General features: G+C 48.0%; 2 protein-coding genes across 6 annotated transcripts in view; one reads left to right on the top strand and one right to left on the bottom strand.

The window, feature by feature from the left end:
• Nucleotides 1-7,264, bottom strand: part of LOC103185730 (sorting nexin-11) — a 48,949-nt gene extending 41,685 nt beyond the window's left edge. The window contains exons 1-5 of one of the 5 annotated variants that reach the window (XM_042343213.1): nt 7,174-7,264; nt 5,001-5,116; nt 1,586-1,643; nt 1,026-1,112; nt 9-109 (exon numbers count right to left, since the gene is read on the bottom strand). In XM_042343213.1, the coding sequence (XP_042199147.1) occupies nt 9-109; nt 1,026-1,112; nt 1,586-1,612 (215 nt within the window). In that variant the 5' untranslated portion in view covers nt 1,613-1,643; nt 5,001-5,116; nt 7,174-7,264. Of the gene's footprint in view, nt 1-8; nt 110-1,025; nt 1,113-1,585; nt 1,644-5,000; nt 5,117-5,507; nt 5,569-6,527; nt 6,624-7,173 lie in introns of those variants that run through there. The other 4 variants (XM_042343212.1, XM_042343215.1, XM_042343216.1 and 1 more) reach the window with 4 other exon arrangements.
• Nucleotides 7,265-7,366: 102 nt separating this feature from the next.
• Nucleotides 7,367-18,005, top strand: cbx1b (chromobox homolog 1b (HP1 beta homolog Drosophila)). The gene is made up of 5 exons (XM_007904386.2): nt 7,367-7,425; nt 14,140-14,308; nt 15,063-15,237; nt 16,347-16,441; nt 16,665-18,005. Exons 1-5 carry the CDS (start codon nt 7,422-7,424, stop codon nt 16,804-16,806), a joined length of 585 nt encoding a protein of 194 aa, XP_007902577.1. The 5' UTR covers nt 7,367-7,421; the 3' UTR covers nt 16,807-18,005.
• Nucleotides 18,006-24,744: the final 6,739 nt, after the last annotated feature.

The raw sequence follows: 24,744 nt of genomic DNA, 5'->3' as shown, positions 1-24,744 counted from the left end.
GTACTTACACCAACCCGGCATTCCTTTGGAGCTGACGTCTCAGCCATACAAACTCCCGATATCGTCTCCGCACACAGGACGTCTTCACAGTGAAAGCCTTACTGTTTGTCTGAAAGAGTTAGAATCATAGAAATCAATCACACAAGCCATTCAACCCATTGTATTAGTGCCAGTGTTTCTTCCTCTATTGTATTTCTAATCCCCTGGACCCTTTAATACCCTAATACCCTTCCTCCACGTGGTTTTATCAAATTCCCCTTTTAAATGCCCCAATTGTTTCCATTCCAGTTCAGCAATCCAGCCGTCCTCTGAATTCTGCCTAGACAAGCCTTATAAAGTCTGGACTTCCTCGAATGAGTTCCATTCAAGATTCCTTCATTAAGAAAAAATGTTGGGAAGACCAGGGGACCAGCCTGGAAAGTGGAGGGATTGATCCTGTGCCCACCAACTTCCTGAGCTCAGCTGGGGAAAGGCACCAAGTACAGACACCCTTGTGCAAGTGTCAGGCATGCCAAGACCCATCTGGTTGGATTTCCAAACATTCATAGTGTGCCAGGATACTGTCGTGGCAATGGGCTTGATTCCCCAGAATCCTGAGCCATTGGAAAAAGGTACCGAACGAAAGCCAGATGCTATGCAATATTGACTGACATATTCTCCCACAAAAATACACAAGTCACCCCACTTTACAGTACAAAGCTTCAAGATGTCCTCCCAATGTGAAAGGTACTTTGTCAAATAAAATCATTATTATAATCCTGCTGCCCCCACCCATCCCCAGTCAATAACAACTTGCATTTACATAGCGCCCTTTGATGTAGTATAACTTCTTGGAGTGCTTCACCATGGCGGGGTTGAACGGCGAGCTCGGGGCGGGGCGCAGAAATTTGTGGTCGAAGAAATGGGTTGTAAGTTAACATTTAGTGTCTCCTAGTGGATAGATCACAGCAGCCCCAAAACTCAAGTCACACACTGTCCACTCACACTCTAAGAATTGCATAGGAAGCAATTGGTCTTGTACTCACATAGAGGAAGATTTTGTACTCGATGTAGGGATTCCAGGAACCCTGATTTTGTATCCTTGGATCTTGTACACGCACAGTGATGAATTCCTATAAAGCAACGTTTCAGTTCTAAACGGGGAAACTCCATTGTAATCCACTTTGCCTTATATTTACAGTCGTGACAAAAAGAATTTCACCCCTTTCCACAGTTCACAATGTTATCAGCACCCACCCCCCCCATCAAATACCCTGCCACACTAACTGTCGTGACTGACACATGAAGAATAGACGCTTGAATGAGGCAATAAAGGAGATTTTAGGAGGAGGGGTGAAAATTGTCGGAGGAGAAAAATGACTGTGACGTGGGGAGGTGGGGGTTCAGTCGGAACAAGTAAAAGCAGCGCGACATTCTAGTGCAGTGGCACAGCAGGAGCTGCGCATGGTACATACAGTAGGTACTGTGACTCAAGGCCATAATGTGTTGCACATCAAGTCGTTGCCCCAATCCAGCAAGCCGTCAAACCCAATGAATTGGCACCTCAACAATCGAAAGGAAAGAAAAGGGTGAAATAAGTTCTTACCTCCTCCTCCTCCTGGCTGTTCAGCATTTTGCTTTCACTTTTAGATGTGGGGCACCATCTATTAGGACATAAAGACACCCACAAACAGTAAGAGATCACTCACATTAACCCACTGTACTTTCAACAACAAATTACAGTTATACAGTGCCTTTCATGTCAAGGGGACATCTCAAAGTGCCTCATACAGTGGGCTGGGAATCCGAGTGTTTGCACAATGGAGATTTTCCTTTGAAACAAAACTTGGCTCACTCACCACAAACCTCTGGTGGAACTGAGCTGGAAAACAGCTTCATCCCAAAAGACGCTCCAAACATCATCCTCCGCCAACCCATAAACATGTAACAGGATTGACTACACAACATGTACTGCAATGTCAAAACCCATTTTTTTTAATATTGCCTATAGAGAATACACTGGACAGCAATTCCCTGTGAAACGCTTGAGAGGTTAACCCTACAGGCGCTTTATCAAATAATAATAATCCTTGCATTTGATACAGAGCAATATATAGACATCACATCAAAGCGCTTCACAGAATATACTGTAAAGTGAATTGACTGTATATTGTGTGGGTGAAACGCAACAGTCAATTGCGCACAGCAGCGTTCCAAACAGTCGTGGATTTAGTAACCAAATTATTACTCTTTTTTGAGGGGTTTGAGGGATGGATTATTACTGACTCAGACTGTGATACAAATCAATGGGCTCAGTCCATTTTCTGATCTCTCATCCAAGTTGATCATTGTTGACACGTGAATCTAGGCAGTGTGTGTCCAGAATCCTATCCTTACTCCACATCCACTCTTGGTAGCAGGGAGTGCCTGAAAAGGGATCATGAACAAGTATTCTGGCTGATTTTACTCTCCCTGTAGGACTGAAGCTATTTGTATCAACAACAACATTTATATAGCGCTCTTCACGTGAGATAGTCTCCCGGAGCATCCCACTGCAAATGGGACAGCCAATCTGTGCACAACAGTGTCCCATAAACAGCCATGAAACGAATGGCCAATTTTATTTGGGGGATTGCCGGCCAGAATGCCAAGAGAAATGCCCTTCTCTTTTTGAATGGGTCTTGGGATCTTTTAACTTCCATCTGAACATGCTATGATGATGCTACACACCCTAGCACTGCATTGGAGTGTCATCTTAGACTTTCTGTCAACAACCTTTCTGACCCAGCACATATCATGTACCTTACCACAGATCAGGGAATCTCCTGGGGAAATATGGTTCAATTGCTTTTGGGGCAGATGCACTGAAAATCATTTGCGAGGTCCCAATGACATGAGTGATACTAAACCTGATGTCAGCAAACAGTGGGACTGACAAGTCATGATTCAATCAAAATGCAGAAGAATGCAGAGTCAGCAATTAAATAGTTGGGGGAGGGGAAAAAACAGCTGAGTGTGCAACTTAGAGTTGATTTTCAACACACACGTGAAGAGAACGGGCATGTACAAAACCAAGGCCCATCAAACGAGTAAGATATTGTCGTCAGCTCATAGGTTTTTGGGATAAGCAAATTTCAGCCTAACCGGAGGACATTTCAAAGCACTCCAGGAGAGTGTAGTGACTGTGCGTCAGCCTGGCTCACTGGTAACACTCTTGCCTCCGGGTCATCAAGATTGTGGGTTCAAGCCCCATGTCAAGACTTGAATTCATATAGTCTAGGATAGGGCGGTCCAACCTTTTGGCTGCCGTGGGGCTGATTCCCTATTAGAGAAAGGTCTGTGGGCCGCATAAGCAATATTTTGTGTTTCCCTTCCAGAAACATAACTACATTTACACATCACCTGTTTCATGTTGGAAAGACATTTCAAAGCATTCGACCCTGCCAGCTGGGCACCTGAGTTGGGGGTGGGAGCCGAGGGTGGTGAGATGGGGAGGGGAAAAGAGTGGTCAAAGAGTTAGGACTTGACGTACCTTGAAAGAGGGGAGGGAGAGAGCAAGTCGGAGGGACTCCAGGAATGGAATTTCAGAGAGCGGGGGCAAAAAGGCAATGGTGGGACAGATGGGATGGAGTACATGAAGCAAGCCAGTGTGTGTTGGGCAAAGGGAATGGTCGGTTGGGAGATGGGAGAGGTGAGTTTTGGGAGGGGGGATGGGTGGGGGGGAATGAAGGACATAGAGAAGTTTTTCACTGGGGAAAGAGGGAGCTTTCTGTGAGGAAACTACACAGCACTTGGTGTCTGTCCTCAGTCCCCTACGGCGACCGAGAGAGACTCCACTCATCCTTCCTGACAGTGTACTGCAAAACGCTGCCCTCACTTCTCTCTCTCTGCTCTTTCACTCTTTTCTCTCTCCTCCTCTCTCATGCTCTCTCTCTCTCTTAATCACTCTCACATCTCTCTCTCTCTCTCAATCTCTCTCTACCCCCTCTCACAGTCTTGCACGCGCTCTCTCAATTAATCTCTCACTCCCCCACATACTCTCTCTTTCCTCTCACACTCTCAATCATTCCTTCCCCCTCTTCTTCTTTCTCTCACACACCCTCTTTCTATCTCGATTACTCTCACTCCCCCTCTCTCCCACATACTCTTAAGCCTTCACACTTTCTCTCACTCTGTTTCCTTCTCTCCCTCTCATTCTCTCTCTGTAAATCACTCTCTCCCCCTCTGTTAATCACCATCTCTCAATCTCCCCCTCAAACATATTCTCCCCCCCACCCATCACTCTCCCCCCTGTGTGTCTCTCTCACTCCGCCTTTCTCACCTCTCTCACACACACATTTTTCACACTTTCTCTCTCAATCAGCATGCGATTCACTATCGGCAGCAGCAGTGCCGGCTGTTGCTCAGGAAGCGGTGGAATAAAAAGACGAGCTTGCCTTCCCCTCAGCTCGGGATCACATTTCAGTAATGGTCGGCATTATTTCCACTCCTTGAGCGGCGTCCTCCCAACCGCCGGCTTCTGCCACGGGAGGACGGCCTGGGACCACCTGACCTATTGGACCACGCTGACCTGTTGGGACAACTCTGGTCTAGGAACAACACTGCAATACCAGGCTGTGTTGCATTGTCATAGGTGCCACCTGCCTGTTCAGGTGGACGTTAAAAGATCCCAAGGCATCATTCGAAAAGAGAAGGGCGTTTCTCAGGGCATTCTGGCCGGCAATCCCCCAAATAAAATTGGTCATTTGTTTCGTGGCTGTTTTATGGGACATTGCTGTGCACAAATTGGTTGTCTCTTTCGCCCACAAAATACAAAGTCACTCCGCTTCAAGGTAAATCCTCTGAAGCGCTTTGGAACGTACTCCTGACCTGAAAAGCGTTGTACCAAAAGCTAGGATTATTTGTTGATTCCGCAGCCTTTTGAGGCAAAAAAGACAAATTTAGAATTTGCAAAATTACATCTACATAAACATATAATCCCTGCATTTATACATACATATACGTCCCAAACAAAAACATACCAGCAGTCTAATTCCTGATCTACTTGCGTTCTGCAGCGTAGAAATTAACGCACTTGTCTCATAAGCGAGAACCTGCGTTTGATTCCTGGGTTTCCTTACTCCACACACCTGTTTACCTAAGCAGTAAGTAGAAACCCGGTTGTTAGTCAATTAGCCCATTGCTTTCGGGGAGCAATAACCTCTTCAAAAAATAGTAATAATTTGGTCATTCAATCCATGACTGTCAAATCTCCATGCACCCCCTCACTCTCCACCAGTTTGGAATCATCTGAAATCTGGGCTTCCTCCCGCAATGACTTATCCTCCTCGGTCACTCTCCTCCACAACTCCCTCTCCACCACTCTCGATGCCCTTATCCCCTCACTTCCCGAACTGTCTCCTACTTACGAAAGTTACCCTGGCAGACCAGCCACCTCCGCTCCCTTAAAGCATGCCGCTGAATTCACCCGGCTCAAACCTAACTTAATGGTCCATAGGCAGATCTGGCTGGACCTCTTCAAATCTTACCGCTCCGCCCCCGCCTCCGCTGAATCATTGTTCTACTCCAAGACAATCTTGGAGGCCAAGGCCAACCCCTGGTTCCTCTTCTCCATCACCAACTGGCTCCTCCGCCCACCTTCTCACGCTTCGCCAATCCTCTCCTCCAACGCTAATTGCGAGATGATGATGAAACCAAAGTTGAGGGGGATCGGCTCGGCTGCCTCTGCCCTTCCGTCTACTACCCCTTCGCAATCTCCCCCACACACCCCGGCCCCTACCCATCCCTCCCTCCACATCTTCGAACCTGTCTCCCACTCCTCTCGCACCGCCACTCTAACCCACATGAAAATGACCACCTGCTCCCTTTGTCAAACCCAAGGTGTAGTCGCTAAAGCTAGGATTAAACGAACACTCACAAACAGAGTTAACTCAGAAATATAGTTTATTCAATATACTTGCAGCAAGGAGAGGGAAAGCGAGAGGCAATACAACAGCACGTCTCTCAGAAGAGTCGGTACTCTCCCTCTACTAATGGGGCAGTCCCATTAGTTTATGTACATGATTATTTGCAATCACCTCATGTTTACCTCGTGTCTCAAACAAGCATTCAATCATCACAAGCTTGAATATACATTTGCAGACAGTACAAGGACAGTCGTTCTGCTCTAATTATCTACAGCTGTTGCTCAAAAACAACTAATCTTATTGTCGAGACACTCTGTACTTTACTTGTTTTAGTCCTTTTACATTCCCACACCTCAACCCTCTCTCCTTACCTCCCAGCTCCACCTCCTTACCCCTCTACTCACAGACACCATAAACCTCTAGCGGTCCACAGGCACCGTTTCCACCCCTTTAAGAACATCCATCATCCCTCTTATCCTTAAATAAGACCCTCCCTGGACCCATCGCTGCTCTCAAACTACCGTCCCACCTCCAACTTCCCTTTCCCTTTCCAAGGTCCTGGAAAAAGTCGTTGTTTCCCAACGTGGCTCCTTCCTCTCCTGCCACTTCCCTTCGCGAACCCCTCCAATTGGGTTTCCGTACCGCCCACAGCACCGCAACACCTTTGGTCAAGAGTGACAAAGGACATTCTTGTTCATCGGTGACCAGGGCTCCCCCTCGGCCTCCGCGTCCTCTCTGCCGCCTTCCGCAGCGTTGACCACTCTATTCTCCTCCACCGCCTCTCCTCACCTCAACCTTTACGGTTCCATCCTTGAATGGTTCAGACCCTCTCTCTCTCTCGGTGTCTCCACCAACGGTCGCTCCTCTAATCCCTGCGCCGTCTTGTGCGAAAGACGGTTTGATATTCCGCGGGGAATAGGGGCCGTCACATTAAAACGCTCCTCTTTTAGCGCAGAATAAATCCGTGAGGAGTTTGAGACGCGGCGACCGGGGGTTAGAGTCGGGAGTGACGATTGTTATTATTATCACTAATTAACTGTTGACGGCGACGACTCCCTGACGGAGCCTCTTTATTAAGTGTCCGCCGAGCAGCGGGTGGGCCGGGCCGGACCTGGCCGCCTGGGGGGGGGCTGACAGCGGCCAGCAGGCCCGGGCCGGGCGGGAGGGAGCAGCCGCCCCGGGGAGGGTGGTGTCTGAGGCAGGACCGTGAAGGCTGTGGGAGAGGTAGAGAGAGAGAGAGAGAGAGAGACGCCGCCGTTGCCGGGACAGCCGTTGCGCCGAGTTTTACCTCAAACTGCGGTCGGAGCGGTGGTGGCGGCGGCGGCGGCGGCGGCGACGACTCTCCTCAGCATTTCCGGTCCCCGGGGTCCGCCCTTCCCGCCCTTCCCGCCCGCGGTCCGCCCCTCTCACTGGTCCGGCTCGAGCTTTCTCCCACACAATCGTTCCGACTCGGCGACGTCGTCGTCGTCGTCAGCGGCTGCGGGCGGGCGGGCGGTCGGGCGGTCGGGGCGGGCGGCGGCCACCATCTTCCCAAACATGGGTAAGTTCACGCCGCTCTGATGATTATTTGTGTGTGGTGGGGGGGTTTGTTTGTCTCTGTGTGTCTGTCTCTCCACCCCCCCCACACTCCTGCCCCTCCTCTTGCTCGCAAGAGGGATTCGGCGGTTCGCCGTTGCCGGGGTGCGGGGGGGGTGCGGGCGCCTCTCCTCTCCTCTCCTTCGCGCGGGTTTTTGTTCCCCGTCACACAGTGTCTGGTCCTCTCCCCTCCTCCCCTCCCGCTCTAAACACACGTAACAACAGCCCCCGAGATCCTTCCATCTCTTGCTCCGGTGGGGTTACTTTTTCTCTCTCCCCCCCCCTTCTCTCTCTCTCTCTCTCTCTCATCCCCCCCCCCCCCCCCCACACACACACACACACAAATATATTCAGGATCTTGTCCGATCATTTGTGTTTAGAATTAAATATCGACTGTTGTTGTGGTGGTGGTGGTGGTTGTTGTTGTGGTGTATCTGCCCCCCCACTCCCCCCCCCCTCTCTCCCCACTCCCCCCTCATTGCCTTTGGGGTTTGTGTTGTGCGTCCACGGTCCGGAGCCACAACACGGCGCCATTGCGCCGGCGCGCGGGAGACCCACAGCCCCAATACTACTGGACACCAAACACTTAACACCAAACAGACGTCGTGTCGGTTGACCCCCCCCCCGCGGCCCCCCGGTGGTGTTGGTGTGAGGTGGGGGGGGTGGATGTTGACGAGAATCTGAGCGTTTTAATGAACATTTTTTTTTGCTGCTGTTGTGGTTGTGGCTCAGGGCCGAGGCGGCGGGAACTACAATTCCCAGCGGCCCCCGCGGCGCGACGGATGCTCGCGCAGGCGCAGAGGCGACGATCCGCAGCCTTTTGTTGATCTCTCCCCCCCTTCCCCTCTCCCCCCCCCCCTCCCCCCCCTCTCCTCCTCTCTCCCCCCCTCTCTCTCCCCCCCCTCTCTCCCCCCCTCTCCTCTCCCCCCCTCTCTCTCCCCCCCCTCTCTCCCCCCCCTTCCCCTCTCCGCCCCCCTCCCCCCCTCTCTCCTCTCCCCCCTCCCCTCCCCCCCCTCTCCTCTCCCCCCCCCTCTCTCCTCTCCCCCCCCCCTCTCTCCTCTCCCCCCCCTCTCTCCTCTCCCCCCTCTCCCCCCCCTCTCTCCTCCCCCCCCCCTCTCTCCTCTCCCCCCCCTCTCCCCCCCCCCTCTCTCCTCTCCCCCCCCCCTCCTCTCCCTCCCCCCCCCCTCTCTCCTCTCCCCCCCTCTCTCCTTTCCCCCCCCCCCCCTCTCTCTCCCCCCCTCCGTGGTTGGGGCTGTTTTCTTTCCCTGCAAACTGGGGCAATTACCCTAATAACAATAGTAATAGTGACGATGATTCTCGCATTTGACACAGCGCCCGCTCGGCCTCTTCGAGACGTCTCGGAGCGCTCCGCAGGATACCCCGCGGAGCGGAGCGGCTGTGCGTTTGGTGGGCGAAACCCGGCGGCCGTTTTGCGTCGCAAGTTTTACTTCCCTTTTACTGAATAATAATAATAATAACAACAACAGCAAGCCTTGCGTTCGATGGAGGACCTTATCACTTCGCTGAGACGTCTCAAAGTGCTTCTGTATATAATAATAATAATCCTTACATTTGATATAGCGCTTTTCACGTCTTCTCGACGTCCCAAAGCGCTTCACAGAACACACTGTAGAGTGAATTGACTGTATATTTGTGGGCGAAGGCGGCAGCCAATTGCGCACAGCAATGTCCCACAAACAGTCATGGATTGAAAATGACCAATTTATTATTATTTTGGTTTTGGAGGATTATTATTAGGCTCTGTGTGGAGTAAGGAAACTTGCCCAAGGTTTCGCCCTCTGCCTGGAATTGAACTCAGGTCTCTCACTTGCAAAGCGAGTGCTCTAACCACTGAGCTACAGGACTGTAATTGGTTTCTCCTCCCGCCACCCCCCCCGCCTAGTCACCTGCGGGGTACCCCAGGGCTCCATCCCTGGCCCCCTTCTTTTCCTCATCCATATGCTCCCTTTAGGCGATGTCATCTACAGACGACGGGGTAAACTTCTACATGTCATCTACATGACGACGCACAAATCTACTTTGCCACCTCAAGCATCGACTCCAGGTCCGCCGATGTTCTATCAGCTTGTCTGGCAGGTATCAGGGTCTGGATGAGTGTAAACTTCATGCAGCTAAATGTGGATAAGACGGAAGCCATACTCCTTGGCTCCCGTCCACATCTTCAATCCTGCTAAACGTCCTAAACCTCCGCAGCCTCTCCCTCAGACTCTCCCTCAGTGCCCTGGTCTCTCCATGGGCTCTGTTCCTGTGAGTAAACTCTTGGAATCTGGTCGTTTTTGCAGGAGATTTTAAAGTGTATGTGAAGGGTTATTATCATGTGACTTCTTGCATTTTACCCGACCGGGCTCTGTGACCCTCTCAATCCTACCCTCGCCCGACTCCACTGATTCCCTATCCCCAAGAGGATAGAGTTCAAAATCCTCGTCCTCGTCTTCAAAGTCCACCGCAGCCTTGATCTTCCCTACTTCTGTGGTCCTTTAACTCCATAATCCGTCGATTGTCAGATCGCTTTTCCGGGGTAATAATTCAGGCTCCGCCACTGTTAAGCTCTCTGAGACACTACCCTAGGTGGGGAGTGCTATATAAGTGCAAGTTGTTGTTGTAGTGGAGTCCTGTAGCTCAGTGGTTAGAGCACTCGCCTCGCAAGCAAGAGACGGGGGTTTGATTCCCGGCAGGGCGAAACGTTGGGTAAGTTTCCTAACTTCACATGCCTCTGTTTACTAGCAGTAAGTAGGAACCCAGTTGTTATTCGATTAGCGGATCGCATTCTGGGGGTAATAATTCCTTGAAAAAATCCACAACTGTTTGTGGGACACTGCTGCGCCCAATCGGCTGCTAAGTTTCACCCACAAAATATACAGTCAATTCACTTTACAGTGTATTCTATGAAGTTTGAGACATCTCGAAGACCTGATAAGGTGCTATATCAAATGCAAGGATTATTATTATATATCAATCAATCCATTCAGCTCCAGCCTGCTCTGTGCTCCCTGCCCGCCCTGCCGTACCATCGGTCTTCAGCCTCTCTGCCCCCACCCCTTCCAACTCCATTACACAGTCCCTTCGCCTCGCTCCCTCCCTTGTATCCTTCGAGGCCTGTTTCAAGACCCTTCTCTTCGACCGCGCTTTCGGTCACCATTCCTACCGCCACCCTCCCTGCCCTCCACCCCTCCTGATCCCAACCCCCAGCTCGGGCCAAATCCCTGACTGTCCAGCACTTGGGATGTCCTCGCGATATGAAAGGTACTCTACAAATGTAATTTGTTTTTGTTTTAAGTACATAATAATCATCCTTGCATATTGTGCCTTTCAAGTCAGATCAGGAGGTTGTATCAAAGATTGTATCCTGATTTACTGTCATGAGTAGTGACTGCGAATTTTGTCGGTGAATGCAGCAGCCAATTTGTGCACAACAGTGTTCCACAAACAGCCCATGTGGTTTCCCTGTAAATGCAATTGCAGAGTCGCCCAGTCGTTCTGAAATCGTTCATTGTTCCCTCCGCGCGCACACACACATTCGCACTTGGGAGTTGTTTTTGTGTGCTGATATGTGATGTTGCTCCTTTGTTTCTATTGTCACAAATGAAGGAAATTCTGCAGATGGCTGCTAAATTACTTTGCAGGGGGTGTAACTATTGCCCAACTGCAGGTTTGGGTGAAATGACAAGTTAACATAAATATAGGAAGCCATTAAGTAAAATATAAAACATCAACAGAAGTGTCCGGGAACACTCAGCAGGTCGGGCAGCATCTACGGAGCAAGGAAAGTGATTCAAAGTTTCGGGTCCACGACCCTCGTCGGGACGGTCCGGGTTCCCGCAATATTTTGCTGTTTAAGTAAAATATAAAATTCACGTTTGGCAGCTGAAGCCGTCTAATATTGTGAGTTGCTGATTTCTGGTGATTTAGGGGCACATAACCAGGTCGTGTTTATACCGCTGAGGTTGAGTCTGGTATCATAGTTCGAGGTGTATATTGGTTAGAGTTATAACACCGACTTATAACTGAAAGGTTTAAAACACACACAGTTCACCTCTTGTATCCGATCTGCTTTACTCAAAGGAATTCCTGTTCATTCTGTTGCTTGTATTGTTGGGCTGTTTATGGAGCAAGTTTACAGAATAATACTTGACCCCTCGTGAAAAGCGCTATATCAAATGCAAGGATTATCATTAGTATTATTATTATACACAATGGGCTGCATCGCGTGTCTATACTTTGCAGTCTGTCAGCGTGTCTGAAGCTCGGTTTATAATTGGGGGCCAATTCTTAGCGATGTTTCACTCAGTCTGGTATATCCTGGGAATTCCCTGTATGTGATTAAGCGTCATGTGCCGTTCCACCCTTTGAAAATTCTGTTCTGTTTGTGCGTGAAAGATGAGGGAGGGTTATTACGATATATAATAATAATAATAATAATAATAGTACCCTCCTCACCTCCCCGTGAGTAGTCTGCCCATAACCTACCACCTCAGTGCTCAGACCCGGGAAAGAGTGGTTTGGTATAAGCCCACGGGTTTGTTTCAGGGAGTGTTCTGGGACATTCAGTTGCCAACGGATCTGCGAGGAGGAGCTTCTCCATTGTTTAACTCATGGGATTGTGACCGTGGGGTGCGCTGAGGTAAACAGCTCTGTGACATCGATTGGATTTAAAAGTGTTGGGTTTGAAGTTTCTTTCGCTGCCTGACCTTTTGGATGTGGTTTCTTGCATTTTAACCCCTCTCTGGTGACTCACATCGGGACGCTGGTTTTGATCCTGTCGCTGAGCACCCGAGAGGTTGAGACGGCTTCACAGTGGGCACGGCTGTTTGCCAAGGCCCCCGCCTGAGGACCTGGATTAAGCAGCTGGTACTAAGTAAGCCTGGTACTTGCAGCATTGGACCTGGACCTCGAGGACATCAAGGTGGCTGGAACATCACAAGCTGTCCTGTAAAGATCCTCTCACCGCACTGAAGGCAGATGTCCTCCGTGGTCTCACCCCACTCTTACCTCTGTGACCTCCAACCACACTGACCCGGCCACTCCATTCGCTCAGGAGACAGTGGCTTGTTTCAAGTCTCCCCTGTGCTATCTGGTGGGCGGATTTGCAGCCATTTTGTCCCTGTCCCTGCTCTCGAATCCCTCAGACACCCCCTCCCTCAGCTCCCGCTCCAAGATATGTCTCAAACTTTACCCCTTAGACTGCCCTTCTGGTCATCGTTTGCTCCCGATGCCCGCTCAGCTCTCACCCCCAGCTCAGGTGATCGGCCAGCACTGCCAAGCAACGCCAAAAGGTTTGTACTCTGACAGCAAACTACTCACGAAGATCTTGGAGACGTTGTGTGTCAACATGCAAATTCTTTTGTGTGCGGTAGGTAGGCCGGGGAAGTAATGTGACGGAACGCAAAATACTGCAGATGCAGGAAATCTGAAAGTGAGGTGCTGTCCCTCGAGCGTGCGCTGTGGCTCATTGGAGAGGTCCACTTCAACTCTCCCTCCCACTCGCACGCTGACCTCTCCATCCACGGTCTCCTACGCTGTTCCAATGAAGCCACAGCGCAAACTCGAGGAACAGCACCTCATTTATCTGCTCGAGATCTTACAGCCCTGTGGCCTCAATATTGATTTCAACAATTTCAAACCATAACAGCTCACCTTTCCCCTCCCCCTCTTCTGTGACCATCACCACATCATCTGGGTCCCAGGCACACCTTTTCTCTCTCTGGTCGGCCTATTTTGTTGCCATATTTCCCCTCTTTGCTTTGCATTATTAACACCTATTTAACCCATCAACCCCCGTCTTCTACCCCATTTTCCCCTTTGTCTTCCTTGCCCTGCCTCCCCCCTCTCTCTGTTAGCCCTTAAAAGCCTCTCCCTCCCAAACATGCCCCAGTCCTGACGAAGGGTCGTGGACCCGAAACGTCGTCTCACTTTCCTTTCTCCATAGGTGATGCCTGGCCTGAGGAGTGTTCCCACAGCCACTTCTGTTTTTGTTTCAGTAATTTGACGGAGGCTTGGCAATATGGAAGTGGTCAAAAACCACCCAAATAAATGAGTTTGCTCATAAACTGGCAGCATTGCCTTACGTCCAGTGCAGCAAGTTGTACAGTCGCTTCCTGAGCTACTTATTCAGCTTCACGCCTTTACAGCACAACCTGCACTACATACTCTTTGTGTTCAAGCAGGTTAAAGAGGACAGACAACCAAACCTGTCCTCGCTCTTGTGACACTGAGCGTACTATATTGCCGAGTCAGTACGGCAGAGGTGCTTCCCGTAGAGGGAATCTGCCCCCAGACCTGGAGCGCTAACTGCTTCCTGTGTTCATTGTTGTGAAGTAACACCTTTTACTGGGACGGATTTTGGGACGTCTCAACTACGCCATAAGGCGCTCTATTAAATGCGAGGACTATTATTATTATTATCCTAGATTTTACAACTTTTAAGATCATAGGATACAAAAGCAAAACGGTGGTGTCAAACCTACAAATCATTGGGTGTGGCTCAGTTGGGGGGAGGAAAAGCTTCCAAATTCAGACAGAATTTTGTACAATTTAAAATTTTAAAGCAAAATGGTCTTGCAGGCTAAGACTAGATTGAATTTCAGGCCAGACTCTCAACTGACAGGGTCCCAGCTTCTGCGCTTCCAATGATAAATGTACTTAAATAATCTCTTTACAGCACTTCTCAATTTAAGGCTGGACGCTGCGATGGGAAAAAAGCAAACGAAGAAGAAAATGGAAGAGGTTCTAGACGAAGAGGAGGAGGAGTACGTGGTGGAGAAGGTGTTGGACAGACGTATAGTGAAAGGAAAGGTGGAATACCTCCTGAAGTGGAAAGGCTTCTTGGAGTAAGTAGCGACACTCCACACTAACTTGGCTTGGCGTCATGTTGCTTACAAAGCTGCTTTTCCCCTCCTGCTGAAGCTGCTGACTCAGGCTGTGAAGCTGGTGGCCACTCCAGCTTGACACTGGATTATGTAACCATGGGACACCACAGCGGAGCCTGAGCTTGTCTTCATTGGGCTTCCATACGTACGCTTTCGGGGGCTAGGGGGAAATGAATGGATAATGATCGTTGTTGGGAATGGGCCAACCACACCCAGCATTCCCCCTTCCTGAGGCCGCATCTAGGAGTCGTGGCCACTTCATCGGGGGATGTCCGGGAGGTATCTGGGTGAGATGGTTCCATAAAGTGACCAGGTCGTCGTGAGGGAAAGAAAAGGGAAGGAAATCCTAGTGAATTTCCTGGTTCAAGAGAAGGACTGATCTAACAAACAGACAAATGCATCTAACCAAATTTTGGGAGTGGGGGAGAATGTTTCACAAACCTGGAAAGAGTTGTTCAGGTGAGGAGAGCTGCTGACCCATTTCCAATCTCACGGTGAAAGTCTTTTGTGCTCACAGGCCCCCAACACCCTACACTGTAAGGAATCTGTGTGTGTTCTACCTGTGGTGTTTATTTCTATGCTGGCTGTTCCCACTACTCCAGGACAAGCCATGTCTGAAGGATGCTTCACCTCTGTCGGCCCTTAATTCATTCTGAACGTCTCAGCTCTTGAAGTCATTGGTGCCTTGCAACCTACAGATGTGATTCTCTTCCAGTGACGACAACACGTGGGAGCCCGAGGAGAACCTCGACTGCCCCGATCTGATTGCGGAATTTTTACAGTCGCAGAAAATAGCGCACGATGGGGCAGACAAGATCGAGGGGGCGAAACGGAAAGCAGAGTCTGACGTTGAGACGGAGGAGAATAAAAGCAAGAAAAAGAAAGAGGAGGTGAGCTCTCCCACTGCACTACCCGAGGAGAGGGTGGGAAGAAAGGCAGTTACTGTAAGTGTGCAATTGTGGAGTCCTGTAACTTAGAGCACTCGCCCTGCAAACCAGGTTCGATTCCCGGGCAGGCAAAATGTTGGGCAAGTTTCCTCACTCCACACACCTCTGTTTACCTAAGAGTAAGTAGGAAACCGGTGGTTTGTCAATTGGTGGATCGCTTTTCCAGGGTTAATAATCCCTTTTTTTTAAAAAAAAGTTACGATTTGGTCACTCAATCCACGGCTGTTTGTGGGATACCGTTGTGTGCAATTGGCTACTGCGTTTCACCCGCAAAATATACAGTACATTTTTCAGTATAGCCTGTGAAGCGCTTTGAGACGTCTCAACGACGTGATAAGGCGCTATATCAAATGCCAGGATTATTATTATTGCAAGAGGGCCTTGGACTAATATAAACAGGTTACACAGCACTCAAGAAGACAGGGATCAGTTGAGCACTGATGGATGGCCGATGCATTTTAATTGAACAAGTAACTGTAAAGGTACTTTTCCCTTGTGACGAATCTTCATATATCAGCCAGGCCAGTGTGTGGCAGCAGAGCATTCCCGCTCTCACCTGAAGGCCAGACTGGGTCAAATTCCTCATTCCAACATTCCCCATACCGTTACAGCTACTTCTGCTCAGGTTGAGATCAACCAAGAGCACAGATACAATACGCTGCTTTCCTGTCGCACTGGACGGGGACTTTTCTCTGAGATGATGTGAATCCCAATTTCCTTTACTTAAAGGCGTTTGGATTCCTACTTATTGTTGGTAAACAGAGGCGTATGGAGTAGGGAAACTTGCTCAACGTTTCACCCGGCCAGGAACCAAACACAAGTCCTCTCGCTTGTGAGGTGAGTGCTCTAACCACTGAGCTGCAGGACTCCACTTTAACTGTTCGAAGTTGAAGGGAAAGTGTGGGAAGAAGTAACTAATGGGGTGAGGTTGTGTGGAGTACAAACACCAACACTGACTAGTTGGACTAAATGGCCTGTTTCCATGCTGTCCAGTCTAGCTAGATACCAGTGCTAGTCAGACGCATTAATGAATGAATGTGATTCTCTTGTAGCAGGAGAAGCCGAGGGGCTTTGCCCGAGGATTGGAGCCAGAACGCATCATTGGTGCCACAGACTCCAGTGGAGAACTAATGTTCCTCATGAAGTGGTGAGTCTCGTGTTTCTTTGCAGCTTATTCTGGCCCCGTGACCATGAGATGCTGAAATGGACAGTGGAGAGAGAGCTTTAACCTGTATTTAACCTGAGCTGTGACTGACCCGGGAATGCCGAATGGACAGTTTAACGGTATTGCCGATAGGTTTGCGTAGTTTGAGAAAGTTCTCGATTCACGTGAGAATTTATTTTGTGGTGTTTTTTTCTTTCACCCACAGGAAAAACTCTGACGAAGCCGATTTGGTGCCAGCGAAAGAAGCGAATGTCAAATGTCCTCAAGTCGTCATCTCGTTTTATGAGGAGCGTCTGACATGGCATTCTTACCCTTCGGAAGAGGAAGAGAAGAAAGAGGAGAAGTAACTGTGTGCAAGGGGGGGATCAGCAACCTCCGGTGATATTTGCAAGACAAAAGAAATCCAACTTTTCACAAGGTGGTTTGCAGTTGTACAGATGTATAGTTCACTGATTGGGTGTAACTTTCTCAAGACTTTCTCGAGCCCATATCATTCTTTCAGATCGTGTTTTTTAAGCAGCATGTTTCTTTCCAGGTTTTATTTCTTTTTTTCTAAAAAAAAGATTTTGGATAACGCTGACATAATCTGGTGAATCGTAAACAATGTTACCTTAGGCTGTAGTGTAGGATTTAAGCTCTTAAAGGGGGAAGGAGCTTATAGGAAAAAAATATTGTTAAGTAGCTGCCACTTGACCCACAGTGGTTTGTAGCTCCAACTCAGTTTCTCTCGGGAGAGCAGGTCTGTCTCTAACTGCTGCCGGGTAGAAGCCAATGGACTGGCATTTTGTGGGAAGTGGGATTCACACTGCAAAGTTAACGCCGATCCCAGATTGATCTTTGAGACCGAGTACCAGATGCATTCAGGGAATGCTATGTCTGGTGTCCATTGAGGATATCTCTCTTCACGTGGCAGCAGTTAGCCGGGCTCCACAGAGGAGCCCTTTTGAAGGGGAGGATTGCTGGCTTGAGAGAGACTGCAGATTGAAACAAATTGGTGGGACGTGTGGGATCAGATCTTCTTCCAACCCCTTTAAGGGCACCTGGATTTTGTACTTTAATCTTCCAAATATCTATCAGTTGTTGGGAGATGCCGTATCCTTTTTTGTAAGGCTTCAGCAGACTGCTTCCCACACTCTGAACACAATGAACCTATTATTACGTGGCTGGTATTCCAAACAGCTTGAAGTCGAGCAGATAGTTGAGGCTACAGGGGAACAGAGGAATCTACTGGTCCAAACACTGTAACCCCCAGAGCCGCTGATTGACCTCTTGTGGCTTTCTGTGCATTTAGTGTTTTTTTCTTAACTTAATTTATGCTAATATTCTCTCCTTTCTCTGTTAATATTACTGGGCAATTTTGGCTACAGATAAAACCTTCCTTTTCTCTTCTTCTCCGTAAACCCACGTCCCTCCCCTCCACAGCCTCAGGGCACTAGTGAGGAATAGAGACAAGTTATTCCCATACAGGAACAGGGCAAGTTACTTTCACCAAGTAAATGCCAAAAATATACAGACATTCCACTTTACAGTTACAGTCCTGTGAAGCGCTTTGAGACGTCTCGAAGACGTGATGGGGCGCTGTATCAAATGCCAGGATTATTATTATTATTTCCTGGGAGTTACTCATTGAATTTGTCGGGTTCTTTTCCCCCCCTTCTCCCCCAATGCGTAATACAATTTTCAGCAAAGCCCCGAAGAAACTATTAAACCGGCTCTGCAATAGGCAAGGACCCCGTCTGAAAACCAACTCAGTCTTAGTCCAAAATAATCTCCCTGAAGGTGGTTTCTAATATTGCTCTGATAACGTACAGCCGTTACTTTTGAGGCAGTGGTCTGTGGTTCGGGTATGCATTCCAAGGTGAGAATAATTGTACATTGAAGCACGAGGTGTGAGCAGCACCGATCAGCGGTGCAGAATAACGACTGCTCTGTGTGTGACGCAGAGAGGGAGGGGGAGTGAGAGAGGGAGGGAGGGAGGGAGTGTTCAGCCTGTGATGGAAACTTTAGGAAATGAAGCGTTCTAATATCCTTCCATTAGTTTCGGTATAAAAACAGCTTCGTAAATGGGAGGGAAGGAGGGGCAGGGAGAGGGAGGGAGTGTGGTGAAGCTCTTGCTCTGGACTAGTAGGTGAAAGCCTGAATCTGGCTCACACCCCAATCTCTGTTTGCTACTTGTCATTGACACCCTGAGCAGATACAAGATGCATCGCGACATAAGCAGCACAGCAGATAGATACCTGAATGCAAGTTGAGCATTTGGGTGCCTCAACCCTCAGTACGTTTATAAAGAGAGAGAGAGATTGTTTCCCTTCAGCCAAACCTAGAAAACCAAATGCAGTTGTTTTCCTGTAATAGTTGATGAACTTTACCAGAATTGCAGATTTAAGGAGAAATGGTTTAATGGCGTCCTTGTAAATTATAGCCCACGTAAGCCTGAAAAGGGGACACTGCTGCTTTTCCTTGTATGGTTCTTGGCAGCACTTGTATAATACTGTTCTCTGCGAACATTAACACACAATATATTGATTTGACAGTGTTCATTCGGTAGCTGTTACTGAGTGAGAACAATTATGGTTTTTGTTACTCTGGAATGACCTGGTGACTACCTGGGGCCTCACCCTTTCAGGCATCATCATTAATAGCCATCTCGGACTATTATTGCTTCTCCCTTAACTCCCCAGTTCCACTCCCTGCTACCCAACATACTTCTATCTCCAACTGTCCCTCGAAAAAAATCCCCCCTTCAATCCCTCTCAGTGCCCTAGAGTCATCTGGGACTCCATACTAAAATGACCTCATCTTCTCAATCACTCTAATCCACAACTCACTCTCTATTACCTTTACCCCATCACCTTCCACACGGCCTCCTATTCCAGCAAGTTTCCCCAGGACACCAGCCACCTCCGTTCCCTCAAGTCAAAGGTGTGCTGCTGAATGCACTCTGGCACAAATCCAGTCTAATGCTCTGCTGCCTGGGTCCTTGCTTTCTCCAAACTCCCCCTCCCCCTGGTTTCACTCTTACCTTTCCCACCTTCTCCACTTTGTATCCACAAACAGCTTTTGTGTTCAGCCCCTGTACCATCACGTGCGGCGTTCCTCAGGGCTGTTCTTGGTCCTCTTTAGCATACGTGCTGCCCTTCTGGTGGTTGGGCCTTCAGCCTTTCTGCCATTGCCTTCTGGAACGCCTCTGCTTCGAACCTTGCCTTCTTCAAGGCCCGACTCAAGACCTTCCTCCTTGACTGGGCAATCCATCCACCCTACTACCCTCCACCCCTCAATTCCAATCCCCAGCAGGGGTGCAATCCCCGACTGTCCAGCACCTTAGGGACGTACTCTCACTGTGAAAGGTGCTAAATAAATGCAATTTGTTGTTGATGTTGGAAAGAGATGAGTGGGCCGGGACTATTTGTCTCCCCAGATATTGCGTTGTGAAAGAAATCAAGCATGAAAACTGAAGTATTAGCTCGGTTTCACAGTGTTCACACATTGCAACACCTCTGTCCGATTCTCATTTAATCATCAGGCATCGTCTTTAGCAGAAGATGATTTTAGTCAGTTTTAAAGGAACTGTTTTGTAGAATTCCTATTGTGTATTGTGATCTGCTCCTGCAACATGGCCACCTGTGTGTGTTTAGCGGGCTGGCTACATTATTGTGTAATAAAACAGGAAAAAAAACACTTCACTGCTCTGACTGGATCTTTTACCAAATGTAATGATTGCTGATTCTTCACTTCTTTGCAGTGACTGGAGGAATGGGGCGGTGGGGGGCGGGGGGGGGGGTGTGGGGGGTCTGCTGTGGCACTGTATAAATGGTAAAGTACAAGTCGCAATATGGAACAATGGCAACGGTCAAAACTTCTCTCTTGTGGGGGAAATGGCTATGCAGCGGAAGCAATTGAACATGACCCAACTTTTCTGAGGAAGTTTTAAGTGGATCAAGTGTAGGAGTGGGGAAACAATGAATTACATTGATAGCTGAACACACATTCTGAAACAAATGCAAAGGTTTGGGGTAAGAGTGGGGATCAGGTTCTCTGGGTCCGTGCGTTTACAACACACAGGCGTCAAAACCCCCACCAGTTTCAACCAGCATCATCGGGAGAGGAACTCATTCTGGTTGAGATGGGTTACCAGAGGTGAACCAATCTCATTTGCCCCAAGCTGCATCTCAAAGTGCTTCTCAGGCTACACTGTGAAGTGTAGTGACTGTGAATGCAGCAGCCCATTTGTCCAGAGCAATGTCCTAAAAACAGCCTTGAGGCAATGACCAATTTTATTTGGAGGATCATTAGCCAGGTACAGGGAGAAACTCTTCTCTTCGAGTAGATGCCACAGGATCTTTTCACGTTACCTGAACCAGCAGATGGGGCATTGTTTTAACATCTCGTCCGAAAGATGGCATCTCAGTGTCTCTCTTCAAAGTCCCAACAGTGAGGCTTGAACCCACGACCTTTTGATTCAGACGTGGGAGTGTTATCGCCTGAGCCAGGCTGACATACGGAGTTAATATAGAATTACAGACACAGAGGACAGCCAGTGTCAATTATTGAGGATGTTTGGCTCTTGATGTTAATAAACTGAATATCTAAGATACGTTGGTGTCAAAAATGGGACACAGAGTGAAGCCCAAAAAGAGGGAAGGTGAACAACGGTTCAGATTTAATTAGCAGAGAATGATAAACATGTGCGACCACCCACTCAGGCAGATTGTTGTTCACAGAGTTAAATAATTACATAACTATTTCATGAAGAAAGCAATTGAAGGATAAAAGGCAGTTGTGTAGCATTATTTATATATTACTTTATGACCTGTAGTACTGCACATCACCATAAAAACTATTATAAAATTGGCCGACCTGAATCTCGGGCGCTGCAGGTTAAAGGACCACATCATTTGTACAGTTTTGTAGTTAAATAATAAGTGATTAAGCTCTGGTGGTGTTCTTAAATAATTTGTTTACCAACTCTAATGTCATGCATTTAGGGCTGATGTTTTAAAATATTTTACGTTACTGAAACCTTTTTGGTGCCCGTTTGTCTTAGTAGCTGTTAAGACGCTCACACTAACTTGTGTTCTGGTAAGGAAATGTTTCATGTACATCAAATGTTTAATGTACACCTGTCACTTGCACGCAGCTGATAAAAAAAACAATATTTTGATGTTAACATTTGTGTACATAAAGGAGTCACATTGTGTAGTGGTTACACAAGCGAGAGGGTCCAGATGGAGGAAACCTTAAATTTCTCTCTGTTTATCCAGCAGTAAGTAGGAACCCGGTTCTTAGTCGATTAGCTTCTCAGAGGTAATGCTTTCTGCCTATGTGGTGGTTAGCAAGTGGTCTGGTTTTCTTGGATATTCCCTGACACCAGGTTACACTGCTCGCTATCCTACGAGTGCGATTGTTGTGTGGACAGCAGCTTCTACACTCTCTAAAGAAAAAAATAATCACCTATCCATAAAGTTTCACCCACCCATAATCTTCGGATACAAAGGGCAACCGGTATATAAAGAAGAATGCTTTTAAACAGCAAGTTTATGGTTGTCAACTCTTGACTTAGGATCCACTCGATCCCTTTCCTTTCGCTCCAACTACGTGGTGGAAGTGCCCCAAGCAGCACAAGGCAGCCTCCATTTTGGAGAACGAGACTAAAGGAAATCTTCCGTAAAGACGACATGTCCTGAAGCATTTCTGTTCTGTGAGAATTACTGAAGTAGAAGAAAAAGTAACCGCTGCTATGTTTTGCCGCTGCAGTCGAGAGACCGTCATCCTTGCTTTCCCTAACTTAACACGGCATCACACCTACACCTGGGTTTCCTCACCCCAATCAACTGGGAAAGTTATAACTTGTTAACTGTTCATGTTATCAATAGTCAATGAGTTAATTAGATGTACAGCCACAATCACAGCCGTAATTGAGAAAGTCTCATCTCACCCTTCCTCAAACGTCATTGCTAACAAAGCCACAAATGAAGGAAGTGCAGTCTGTACCAAAGATCTGAAGCATTTTCCAGTTATAAATAAAATGCCCCTACTCCAGGGACAGGATGATCCAGCAGCTCTCTCTCAGCATTGGTTCAGCAGAATATTAAGACTTAAGGAAAACAATATTAACACAGGATGTGAAAATATAACTAATTTATTGCATTTCCTGCCCCTCTAAACAATCCTGGTTTGCTGTAAATATCCACGTAAAGAAAAATATACAACAGGTTTTGAAGAGACCCTTCTCTTTCCCCCCCCTCCCAGGCAACAATTAAATATCTACACAAATCTGACAGAAAACAAACACTAAAATGGACAGACAGTAAAGCTCTTCAGTCTTACAGAACTTCCACAAATATATACAAAACCCAAAAGACAATGGAAGAGATTACAACGGGTTCAGCTGAAGATGATCGGAAAGTCGTGAGGTTACACACAGTAAAAGAATAAAGTATGATGTACAATGCTCTACTCCGACATCTCTTTTGAGCACATTTTTAATGAATGACATTGATACAGAGCAACTGGCAGGCACGGAGATCAATGCAATGCGACACCTAGTTACATTGGAACAAAACATTGATCGTTTATAGAAACAGTTCAACATAAATACAGCACTCTTAACCAAGGTGTTTGTTGCCAACTTTTTCTCTCTTCCTCCCCCCCCCCCTTTCTGAAGGATGATTCCCAACAGAACATCACCAAGGTATCCAATCGTGTGTCATTACAGGGCAAATTTCCAGGCTATTCAAATATGGAGGGTGTCACATAAGATGCACATCCTCATACAAACACCTCCAGCACAGTCTTAAGCAGGAGGCGGAGGCACTAGAATATGCTGACTGATTTTCCTCTACTACAGCCCAGAAGCTTCAACTGCTAATTTCGGCAGCTATCACAATACAGAGCAGACAAAGTTCGAACCCGCTGTTTCACTGGTTTGAAACCCTGGGCTAGGAGTTTAAACCAACCTTGAAGTCTTTGTGAAGACGTGAAGCAGGATTGGTATGCATCGACCAGTCGCTGGCCTTTGATGTCACCGCACAGAAATGGTCAGTTTTTAATTCCTCTCCCACCCAAACCAGGCAATGGCCCTTTAAAGAGTCAGAGCATCGTTGCTGTGTTTCACAGACGTTGGCTATTTCCCAGTCGTAAAGAGCTAGAAGCAAGCAGCTTCACTTCTCAGAGAAGCTTCACTTCTCGGCTGCCTTTCTTTACGAGTGTGATGAGATGTGATCCTAAAAGTAACTGATCATGAGACAGAGTTCTCTGTCTAGTTTAATTTGGGGCTGTAGTTGCCAGTTCTGAGAGAAGATGAAAACGTCTTGTTAGAGACTTCAATCCTGGGGACCCCAGACAAGGCCTGAAAATAATACATAACATCCGAGACCTGGAAGTGTACAATGACATGACGCCCCCGATACAGGCCATTCGTCCTAACCAGCCCGAGGTGTTTCTACTCCACACAGGCTGACCACACACTGTGACCAGGTGCTGATTCAAAACTGTGTCAACGTGTGTGGAGAACTCAGTCTCATGATCAATTACTTTTGGATCCAAGCAATGAGGTTTGGACACATCTCCAGCCAATAAGAGAAAGTATACATCCACTACTGAATGAGAAGGTTCAGCATCGAAAGCAGCTTTACCCCTCGGTGCTATAGGAGCATATTTATTCCCTGCAGTTCAGATACTTTGGAAGATAAGCAGTAAGACTCAGCAACATGGGAGAGTACATAAAGTACAGAGTTATCACTCTTCACCTCAAGCTTCACAGCAGGCAAGCAAATCATCTGCATTGGGCAGCCCCTTTGCATTAATTCTCGGTATGACTGAGTGCAGTTATGTATAGATATTTCTGTACAGTCTCATTACAGAGATAGATAGCTCAGAGGAGAGCTGTGGGCAGGCCACACAAACTCGGCTTTTCTTCCAAAAATCTCACCAGTGCAGTTCATGTGACAAATGGCTGGTTCAGAAGGAGTGCCAGGTCTAAGGAATTGAATCGCCCCCCCCTCCACCCCCCACCTCCGTACACACCTTCAGGTGAGGAGTTGGGAGATTTGAAACAAAGATTTTGATTAACACTGCAATGTACAAATGTGATTGCAGTGAGCAACATAGGGGAAAGCACCTGTCAAGCATGTAGAACAGCGAGCAGCAGGTTTACAGTATTGGGAATGTCCTCTGGAGACAGTCCACTCAGTAGTTAATGGTTCCACATAGCTTTACAAGACTCCCCTCCCTGCACACGACTTGCCTTTCCTCCCCAAAGTGACAGGAGACACCGACATTTTCCC

The sequence above is a fragment of the Callorhinchus milii genome, unplaced genomic scaffold (assembly GCF_018977255.1).
Source record: "Callorhinchus milii isolate IMCB2004 unplaced genomic scaffold, IMCB_Cmil_1.0 Scaffold23, whole genome shotgun sequence".
NCBI lineage: Eukaryota > Metazoa > Chordata > Chondrichthyes > Chimaeriformes > Callorhinchidae > Callorhinchus > Callorhinchus milii.
The sequence above is the reverse complement of the archived record's forward strand: the minus strand, read 5'-3'. Positions and strand labels throughout refer to the sequence as shown.

Coding starts and splice junctions, on each gene's coding strand:
- cbx1b (XM_007904386.2), top strand. Junction 15,238..16,346: donor GCAAGAAAAAGAAAGAGGAG/GTGAGCTCTCCC, acceptor ATTCTCTTGTAG/CAGGAGAAGCCGAGGGGCTT. Junction 16,442..16,664: donor CTAATGTTCCTCATGAAGTG/GTGAGTCTCGTG, acceptor TTTCACCCACAG/GAAAAACTCTGACGAAGCCG.